Raw genomic sequence first — 11,103 nt, forward strand, 5'->3', positions numbered from 1 at the left:
TTGACCCCTATAAAGCTACCATCTTCCCAGGTGTGGGGAAGGACCATAGTTCAAAGGGAGAACATCTTTGAATACAGAAGGATCCAGATTTAACCCTAATAGCTCCACATCCTGTAGACTGTGGGTAGGCAAACTAAGGCCCAGGGGCTGGATCCGGCCCAATCACCTTCTAAATCCGGCCCATGGACGGTCCGGGAATCAGAGTGTTTTTACATGAGTAGAATGTGTCCTTTTATTTAAAATGCATCTGTGGGTTATTTGTGGGGCATAGGAATTCATTCAATTTTTTCTCTCCAAAATATAATCCTGCCCCCCACAAGATCTGAGGGACAGTGGACCGGCCCCCTGCTGAAAAAGTTTGCTGACCCCTGCTGTAAACCTATTGGCAGTTTATGCAAACAATACTAAGCTAGGTGAAGCAATGGTCCAACTTGGTGTTAGGCAGCTTCCTATGTTGGGAGATTCAGTTGGAACCTACTTTGTAATTGTCTAGGCATTAATAACTGTTTTCTGCTCTCCCAATTCTGTAAAGTTCTGATTTCTAAACTGTTTTCAGTTGCTTGGTTTTGCATGTGATGCTATCTCTTATTTTGCTTTACTGGAATGATGATATCATTGTAAATAGCTGTTGGGGATTTCTTGAAATAAGGGGGCTTGGGGATCAACACCAAATCATATTAGAGTTTTGTCTCTTCATGTGAGGGCAGGTTGCTACTGAAAGGTAGACCATTTCAGAAGAGCTGGTCTCTCATTATGATGACTCATCAGATAGGATATGAACTAAAACAACCCTTTCACACCAGAGCCAAGAAATAAAAGCTAGAGTCACATCAGTGGCACAATTAGCAACAATGAATACTTGATTTGCATGTCAGTGTGCATTCATGAGAGCGGTGAGGAATGCTGCCAAAGGACAGCACAGGCGAGAATTAATGAGTAGCTACAAAAGCCAACAATTGCCTTCTGAAAGAGAATGCAGAAACTGTTCATTTTTGTGCATTGCCTTGCGGGATCTATTGTCTATAGACAATGGAGTACATCCACAGGGCGGATCCGACTGTTTTATCCTCATGGTACTGCTTAGCTTTCAAACAATGAGCAAGTCGTCCAAGTTAAGAGCAACATCTGGAACACAGAATCCACTTGAAGGAAGTGGGTGAGAAATAGGTGGATTTTTCAATGAATGTTAGTCCAAGTGATTTGAGCAAGGGGCATTTTAAGGGAGTGGCCTGGGGGGTGGTTGACTTGAGCACCGCCCCCATATCTCATACCTTTATTTCTCCTTTTATTTTATTTGTTTGGGCAGATGGGGGTATAAGACTCCAGTGACCCACCACCTTAACTAGCCCAGTCATCCTTACATACAAATCCAGAGTGTGGTGACATCTCCTATTTGGAATTCTCATCTATCAGTCAAGCATGAGCACTGATTGAAGGCCTTCCCCTTCCAAAAGGCCTTTAAAGGGGAAATTCTTTTAAATCCCACTTTTTATCTCGTATCTATACACATTTTCTCACTGATGTTTTTATTGTTAAAAAACCTTGGGATGTTTCGACAATGCTTGTAGGTTTGCAAGATGTTTTGTGAGGAGTATTATTGGAATTGTTACAAAAATGGTTAAAGGGGAGGATGTTTGTTAGAGATTTAAAGGTAATATAAAATTGAGAAATGCAGAAGAAGTGATTACAATGGTGGATTTTCAGAGGTGCTGATGGAAGTCTAAAAAGATTGTATAAGTGATAAAGTTGTGTGGTACATTTTATAATTTATATGTTAAACTCAATTAAAAAATATTTTTTTAAAAAAACCTTGGGATGTTTCATGGGAAGTGAAATAAATAAAAAACCATGTGACAAGGGAAAGTGGCCCTTGGTTATCCAGAGATCTATTGGCTCATAGCCACCAGGATTTTTATGCTGATTTATGTCAATGATTCCCAGGGTTTGAATTCCAATACTTGAGCTACATGTGAAGGGGCACGTCTATTTGTGTAAACCAAGGTTTGACCTAATCACGAATAATGGAGGAGTTGGGCCTGGTTTTTCGAGCTAAAAACGGGTTGTAAAATCTTCCCCAGATACCTGATTTTCAGCTTCTGAACTGACGTTCCCTGTCATTGTTTCACAAAACCTCACCATTACAGTTCATCCTATTATATAGAGAGGAAGCAGAAAATTGCTTTTCTATATCAGAACTGCTTATGATTTTTTGATACTGCAAAAGTAACCGTGAAGGTCGCAAAATGTCATTTCCACTTTTGAAAGGCGTGATGGAATAAGTTCTGCCACCCTCCAAAAAAATCCTATCTAGGTCATGAAACTACAACACCCAAAAATGGTGTTGGGAAATTTGGTGCTGAATTTTATTTTTTATGGGCTTCACTTAATTTCAAATGGGAAATTGTGAAAGCTTGCATACTTGTAGTAAAGAAATCCAAACATAGACCAAAGCCCATCTCAGGAACCATTGTGGGGAATTGGGCCCTGTTATCTTCAAAGGTGTCCAAATCAGCAGTTTGGAATGGTTGCATCCGCCATCTTGCTTCAAAATGGTGTCCAACGGTGTCAAAACATAGACAAAAAAACCTCATTGAGCCCAAGTACTGTCACGCCAAACTGGAATGGTAGTACTTCCAGAGGCCTCCAAATTGGCACAGTTTGGAATGGTTCACCACACCATTTCATCCATCAGTATCCAAATACAAACCAAACCCTGCTCCTAAATCTCAGGTACCATCATGCCAGCTTGGGCAACAATATCTTCAGAGGCATCCAAATAGGGGCAAATTTGAAAATTTTGGTCCACTTTCTTGATTCAAAATAGCATCCGGTATCCAAATGTAGACAAAAACTGGCTTCTCTGCCTCTGAAACCCTTGTGCTAAGTAATAATAATAATAATAATAATAATAATAATAATAATAATTTATTTATACCCCACCCATTTGGCTGAGTTTCCCCAAGAGACTATCTCAAGAGACATTTGAACAAACAGATGGACCACTTTCCAAAATATACAGTAGATTTATATTCAGTCTACAGTTCTACACTTTACCTGGGAGGACGTGTCTTTGAACGAAATGTGATTTACTTCTGAGCAGATAAGCCTGTGGGGATACTGTCTTTGAACTAAATAGGACCACCTTTTAACAAGACATACCTATTAGGCTGCAATCATCTTATATGCCCGTACACTGGAGAACATATCTTTGAAGTCAATAGGATTTACTTCTGAGTGGACTGTTACGGCATATCCTATGTCATGGTGAAGTCTGATTAGAAGAAAAAAGTTTTCCCAGTGCGCTTTGACTGCATTTGGTATGTTGCAGACTTCTGCAGGCACAATTCCACTTGGCTTTCTAGTCTTTATTATGCTAGAAGCTGTGTGCACAGAGGTTCCTTTCTCTTATACAGCAGCTAACAATCTCAAGAATTTCAGACTGTTCAGATGGGAGAGCAGGGACCAGATTCAGCCCGTCGCTGCTGTTACCTTTCCACCAAACAGATGAACTGGAGTATTTTTATATGTTTCCGTTTTCCTTCTAATGGGAGCTCTGTGCAGGCAACCTTGCCTGTTTTTTTCACACTCTTTTGCTCCGTGAAAAGCAGTCATGGAAAAACAGTTTACAGTTTCACCATGCTGTGATGTAAATTCTACAAAAAAAAATTAACAGTAACAGTGTTCCAAAATCCAGAGTGGACATCACTTTCTTACAGGATCTAATTCCTATAAATCACCCATTCTCCAGCTTGGAGCTCACTGAAGCACCCAAAATCAATACTCGCATTTAGCCAAGCATGGCACTAGTCAGCAGTATAAAGGATCCATAATCCTCTGCTTGAGCTGTGGAGCAAAAGCTCATTTAGCAAGAAAACCCAAATTATGTTGCAATGGTTTCCCAGGGAGCCTACATTCCTCTTACAGGTAATGCTCTGTTCTATAGTAATTACTTGCCGGGTGGAAAAGCTTCTAGTATGACATATTTCCAGGAAATGTGATGTAAACATTCATTCATCTATGGAGAAAGAAGCAAAAGGCTTCAGGGCAGCTAAGGAATACCCTGCAGGCATGTAGCTGTCTGTGTAAGTTTTGTTAAAAAATATTAACACTGGATGTCTTAACTGTGCAAAAAATAAAAACAGACCACAGGCAAAGTCATATGCTTTATGTCTGGGGCACTGAAAGTTGATATACAGCTTACATTTGGGGGGATGTGGTCATCCTATAACATCCAATTCAAGTTTTCATTGTATCTAAATTTCTTAGCTCCTCTGCCTGCTCTGCAGTGAACAAATGAAAATAGCAAACTAAGAACAATTTGACCCAATGGCCAGATGTTTATCCTGCCCAGCCACAGAGGGCCTGTGAGATGTTGAACATCTACGCTATGTTGAACATATACAGTGGTACCTCGGTTTACGAACTTAATCCATTCCAGAAGTGTGTTCTTAAACCAAAGCCTTTCTTAAACCGAGGCACACTTTGAGGCCTCCCACCGCCGGTGCCCTTCCAGCATTTGGCTTCTGTTCATAAACCAAGGTGAAATTCGCTAACCGCAACACTACTTCCGGTTTTGTGGAGTTTGTATACCGAATCATTCATAAACAGGGCTGTTCTTAAATTGAGGTACCACTGTACACCAAAACCAGAAAGCTTGGCAGACAGAACTAGAGTCCTTTGTACTCCACCTTGATCACTGAAGAATTAGGTCAGTGCAAGCAACAAATCAGATGATGTACTGGGTAGGTGAGGGGTATTAAAGAACCAGGTAGGTAGCAATACAGAGAAGCAGTTTGGACGCAGTCTGCAATGCTCTCAGCCCTACATCTTGCTCCAACAGTTGCTAAACCTAAATTCAGGCATTATGTTCTGGTGGAGGTTCTGAATCTTGAGTCTCAGCTCTATTTTTCCTAGTTGAGGAGTGCCTCTTCAACTGTGCTCTTACTTGGAGCCTCCATCTCATTCAGTGCTCAACATTTTTCTTAGTGAACCTAGGAAGTTCATATGTTCTACTCTACAGAGGAGAGTCCAGTTCAAGTCAGTTTAAAGGTAAGGAACCTTTAGAATACAGAGCAGGTGCTTAGAAGCTGACACCTGGACAGCAGGCACACACAGGTCTCCTGATCCTAAAGTCCCCCACTGTGGTAAGATGATGTATTTTATTTTTAAATAATTTTAGCAATTATTTTAAAATTTGCATCTGTGCATCTAAATCAACAAGTGCATATTTTCTGCAAATCTGTAGCCTCTTATGTACTCTTTTTGGGTGCATTCTCTCCTTTTTGGCAGTGCATAAGTGGCCACCTTAGGTGAACCTCCTAGCAGCTCAAAGAATAGCCTCAGATATCTAGCAGTGTCCTTTCTCTCCACTCCTCTGTGGCTTTTGGTTTATCAAGACTTTGTAAGTCTTCCAAGGCTGCTTATCCAGATTGTTTTGGGAGAATTGTATCAACAACTACTATAGTGTCTTCCCTTACTCCAAATCTGTGACTGGCTGAGTAGGGAGGACCATGACAAGTTTCGAAATTCCTGCTTTTATTGCAGAAGGGGAAGAAGGGTGCATTTAAAATTATGTATTGTTTTGGCCATACAGTATCAACACCTTGTGATTACTGTCAATAGAAGGCTGTAGGACTAGTCTTCTGATGTCTGGATTCATCTTTTGTATCTCATTAAGAGGACTAGAAATTAGTTTAGCATGACTGAAATGCCAGAGGGTTTTTTGTTTCATTTCTTGCAAGAATATTCTGGTGATACAAGTGTAACATCACAAGTTCACACAGCCTTAGGTATTCACAACCCTAGATGTTTATGAAAGCTTACTGCTATTAGATACAGCATTGTATTTCTTGTGCAAACAGATGATATATGACAGGAAGCCAATGGGTTGCTACCCTTTCCTTACAGACTCACAAATATGCATTCATACACTTTCTTAAACCTACAGACATCTGCATCCTGGTTCAACCCAAGGCCCTCACAGTTAGTATATGCTAGGCACGTCCAACACATAGATCATGATCTACCGGTAGATCACTGGATGTCTGTGGTAGATTACCGGTAGATCACCGGCTCCCTCTAAAGAAGTTCAACAACTTTGGCTCCCCTAGAAAAGCTCAACATTTTTGCCCTGCACCACCCAAAAATGGAGCTTCCCCCCTAAAAAAGCTCAACATTTTTGCCCTTTAACTCTGTAAGTAGATTGCAATCTCTTGGGAGTTGGCCACCCCTAGTATATGCTATCCTTCACATTGTCACCTTGCTATAGCTTGTTGTAGCTTTCCCCAAGATCTACAAAATACCAATGATTTTAAGGCTTTTGATGGAATAGCCCTCCTGTCCCCATCAGTCCCATCTTTGAATTTCACTATCTCAAGGTCTTTGATTATTGCACCGGGTGTACTTAAAAACAGAATAAGTTTTCTAAGTGCAACCATTCCATCAGACCACAGCAGAAGGAAAGATTGAAAGCAGGGCCCACTCTCATGGGCTTCTCTCCCTCCCTCAACTGTTTCCATTGAAGTGGCTCATTATAAGAACTCTGTAACTTTAAGAATAAGAGTTTGCTTGTTGTTATCTTCCCACATCCTCCCTTTTTCCTTTTATGTCATACCTTTTAGATTGCCAACTCGAGGGCAGGGACTGTCTTCTTTGTTATTGATCTTATGTAAGCCACTCTGGGAACCTTGTCAGCTGAACAGCAGGGTAAAACTGCTTCAGATAAATAACATGAGAGACCATTGCAAACAATGAGAGATTTGCCACTTACTTCCAAGCGATGTAGATAGTAGCACTTAGTGGCAAATTCAACATTCCTACATGCCATTATGCAGTTGAAAAATGGAACTGGTTCCTCTAACACAGCCTTCAGTGTTGAAGACTGAGTTTGATCATACATACAGAAGTATGCACTTACTTTCCTGTATTCTATTTTTTGAGTTGCTCAATCAGTTTTCTGGTTTGTTGCTACAGTCTCTGACTTCTACCTGACCTTGTAATCATTGGTGGTGGTAATTTAGGAGGACCAGATGTAACTGATGACAATGTAGCTTAAAATAATTAGTGTGCACTTGGTTTTGTCCTCTAATTCCAAGTTTAATGCACTTTCCTGAAGACTAAAAATTGAGCCATGACCTCTTTTAGCCCAAATTTGTAAAATGAGCAGTAGGGCTTCCTTTAAAATATGGTGGTGACCTTGAAGTAGCTCCATGTGGAATTCACCCAGTGGCTTCTTTAATGCCTTCAAATAATTCAGATGCATCAATATGCCCCGTGAGATTACATCTCCTTGCAGTACATGCATTTATACTAATTAGGAAATAAGACAGAGCATATGATTGTAACTAATGTTAAGGGCTCAGCAAAGGGAGTCAAGGCAGGACTGTTGTTCGATAAGATGAAAATATTTTTCAGAAGCCGAACTGGAATAAAGAGATGTAAGAAAATAAAGTAGGGATTGGGAATTTTAGGACCCTCCAGAGGTTGTGGGACTCTAGCTCTCATTAGCCCCAGCCAGCATAAGGCAAAGGACAAGCATGATGGAAAATGTAATCAAGCAACACCTGGAGGTCCCTATTCACATTATAAAGCATAGCGCTCTCTCTCTCTCTCTCTCTCTCTCTATCTCTCTCTCTCTCTCTCTCGGCTTTCCATCACTGTGTGAGCACACTTTTCCCTTTTCAGCATGTGCCTGTTGCTCTGTTAAAATTTTCATTTCCCTGCCTTTTCAGTCTGAGCAGGTTTATTTGCTGTTTTATCCCTTTTATTTGCTGTCAAATTTAATTGTTTTAAAATGCCTCGAACATTTTAAACAGAAAGGTGGGGTAAAATTCAAAATTTGAATAAATAAATACGGAGCTGTGGTGAACTGTACAAAGAGAAAACGAACAAACACTCCACTCTTTGCTCCTGCTCTGAGCAGTTCTTTGGATCCCAGCCAATAGGTTTTTGTTAGCACATAATCTAAAGCAATAATCCCAAACACACTTACTAGGGAGCAAATCCCACTGAATTCCATGGGACTTACTTCCGAGGAAGCATGCACAGTATTGACTGTAAGTTCAGTTTTGAAATGCCCACCATCAAAGGCTTACATCAAGAAAGCTGCCTGTTTATTTTTTTATTTATGGAAATTTGAAGAGATTTTTTTGGGGGGGGGGGAGGGACTCTGTAGGCTCATAACAAGAGGCTGTTTATTAAATTACAGGCTAACCTGCAACTGCATAGGAAAAAGAAAGTAACTACAATTAAGGACAAGCTAAAGCATGGAGTCTTAGCTCCAACCCCTAATAACTAAAGACAATATTTAACTCGTTAACTCTGCATTACTACAAATGCAGTCAAATTCCACTGAAATAATATTTGGCTGCTAAATTGAACTCTAAATGCATCTGCTAATTTATTTCATTTTATAATTCCTGCCCTACAGTAGCTCGGAATATCATTTCTCTATTGAACATCGAAGAGGAGGACCACATCGCTCTCGGTGCAATGGCAGAACAAATCAACCACACAGCAGATTTCTATTTAACGCCTGTCTTTGTGTTTCAGTTTTACAGGTGCTTTTGCTCTCTCCTGAAATGTGACAGGAAATCAGGCCTTTCCAGCAACAAAGGCTCCTTGAGGTCTACTCGAATGTGCTGCACTGTCCCGAGACAGGACAATAACTTCACGTTTGTCGCTGCTTCAGCCGGACAGCCGTCCTTAGAACACCCAGAAGCAACTGTCAACCTCCAGAATCCGGAACCCACAGCCCTCAATGGCCCCAAGGCAAAACAAACAGTGTTACTTGTAGCTCATTACAGTGCTTGAGTGGAAGCAAACTCTTTGCCCTTTCAGACTGAGAAGCAGGTAGAACTGAAGAGGAGCAGGACTTGGGGAGTGCCTAATGAACATAAATTGGTGTCTGTCTCCGGGCCACAGACAGCATGTTATGTGTCCCTCAGAAAGGTAATACTCGATCTTCGAGGTACTGAAGTATTAATTCTGTGTTTGGAGAGTTCGAATGCAGAAAATAGTATGGTAAACTCTTTCTTCTAGAGGAGAAAATGCTCTAGATTTTAACCATGCTCAAAACACAGCATTGGTGGTCAATCTACAACATAAGCATGTGAACTGCCCCAGGGTCTTATGTTGAAGGGTGGTATATAAATCTAATAAAAAATAATAATAATGTGCATGTACGCACAGCACAGGAGACCTTCTAGCTTTGCCTCTGGCATCGTTCAGTCCCACTTTCTGCTCAAGAATGCTGCCCACTTTCTAGCTAAGCAGGTTACAGGGAAAACCAACTTAAGTCATATGGAGATACCTGTAGGCATTGTGCATGAAGAGCCATTGTGTCTTACTCTGAACTGGACTTTTGGCACTGCCGGCCTTGCCAAAACGGTTGGCCACTGTTAAAGCAGAGGGACTGATGGTCTTGTGTCATCTGTGACCACATAAGTGGAAGTTTCAATTTCACATCGTGCAATCAAGGTTCATATTGGATATGGGGAGAAGTTAATTTCTCTTTTTGTTACTTACTATATTGCAACTACTAATCATCCCTTCTAGCATGAACTATCAGCATTGGCCAGAGCACGCAATAATTTCCCATTTTCCCCCAGACAGTTTTTAATTATATTTCACGTCAAAACTACAATAGAATTTTGAAAGTGTTGCACACAGTGCTGGATATTTTGTGACCAATTCATATCTAAGCTCAACATACAGGGTTTGGGTTAAAAGTTTCTTTTTTCTCTCTCAGCTGGCTAATGCAAAATAACTGAAACCCTATAATTCTGATAAGAAAGTAGGTTAGGAAATTTGAACAACTCCAATTAAGAAAGGAGAATTACAGAGTCAGCTTAAAGAAACATTAAACAAGAATGGTTTCATAAAAACGTTTATTTTCCCTAGGAGAGGACAGTACATTTCATTTTCATTTTTTACATTTCCCCAGACCTCAGTGTATATATGTAGATACAACTATCAAATTCTTCATGTGTACCAAATGAAAATCCTTACACTAAAAATTATACTAAAATGGTTCAGTTTGGACATTTGAAAGCATAACCAACAATGGTCAAAACTGATGTGTCCTTACAAACAACAGAAACTTTCCTAACGATTTACATTCTCGGGTTTATGAATGTCAAATGACTTCAATCAGCAATGGACAATTGGTTGTAATTCAACTGAAATAAAAGCAGAACACATGGCTATCGCTTGACTGGGGAATATTGGATATCTCCAGAAGACAGAAAGTGGAATTAGACACAAATAGATTTCACTATCTCTTTCAAGATCCATCGTGAGGTAATGTACGTAAGGGTTATAAATGGTTTCTTAAGTTAATGGCAAATTAATGGTTACATTAGAATAAAAGAAGAATGTTCTTTAGAATGAAAGAATAATTTGGTTCTCTGAATCAGTTATTTATTGATAGTGTATCCCGAATACTCTTTAGGCTAAAGAAATTAAATAATAGAAGCTATCATTTATTTATAGCAGACATTTTATTTGTTGTAAAAAATTCAAAATCCCACATGAAAACAATCATGCATTGAATTGGCAACGTCACCATCCTATTCCTCACAATGGATTCGTATATACGATAACTATATTGCTATGTGTACTTGAAAAATCCAAGGGTTCAAGGTTTTGGGATACAGCGCTTACTCAGGTTTGGTTTTCTTTTGAAGGAGGTCACTGGAGTCTTACGGGGATTTTATACCTTATAGGTGAAGGTACAGGATTAAACCATTCCAGCACTTAGTCCATGATCCAGTATTCTCCCATAAGATAGTCTAGGGCAAGAGCAAAAACACTGAGATTAAGGCAGAGCTCAACTGAGTGCTTCTTCATCTGCCCCTGCTACACCAACAGTTTGATGACATCATCTTTTCAGCAATGAGGGGAAAGGAAGATGTTCCCTTCCAGAAGTCTCTTGACATTTTCTCCTCATTTAAAGGAAAATAGTCTAATAATGACAGTTTGTGGGAGAAGCCCTAGTCTATTTAACAATAGAATGCATCTGGATGAAACCTGCCTTGTGGGTTTCAGGTCCATCAATTCTTTCTCCCCCAGAATGAATAATTGAAAGGGACAAACCTCAGTCCC

General features: G+C 40.0%; 1 protein-coding gene across 2 annotated transcripts in view; it reads left to right on the plus strand.

Annotated features, from left to right (window-relative positions):
• Positions 1 to 10,488, plus strand: part of LOC309369562 (vertebrate ancient opsin-like) — an 87,697-nt gene extending 77,209 nt beyond the window's left edge. For both annotated transcript variants that reach the window (XM_081910514.1, XM_081910515.1), the window contains one exon: positions 8,551 to 10,488. In XM_081910514.1, the coding sequence (XP_081766640.1) occupies positions 8,551 to 8,811 (261 nt within the window). In that variant the 3' untranslated portion in view covers positions 8,812 to 10,488. The remainder of the gene's footprint in view (positions 1 to 8,550) is intronic.
• The last annotated feature ends 615 nt before the right edge of the window (positions 10,489 to 11,103 follow it).

Source organism: Podarcis melisellensis (genome assembly GCF_964234715.1).
Source record: "Podarcis melisellensis genome assembly, chromosome: 5".
In the NCBI taxonomy this organism is placed as follows: domain Eukaryota; kingdom Metazoa; phylum Chordata; class Lepidosauria; order Squamata; family Lacertidae; genus Podarcis; species Podarcis melisellensis.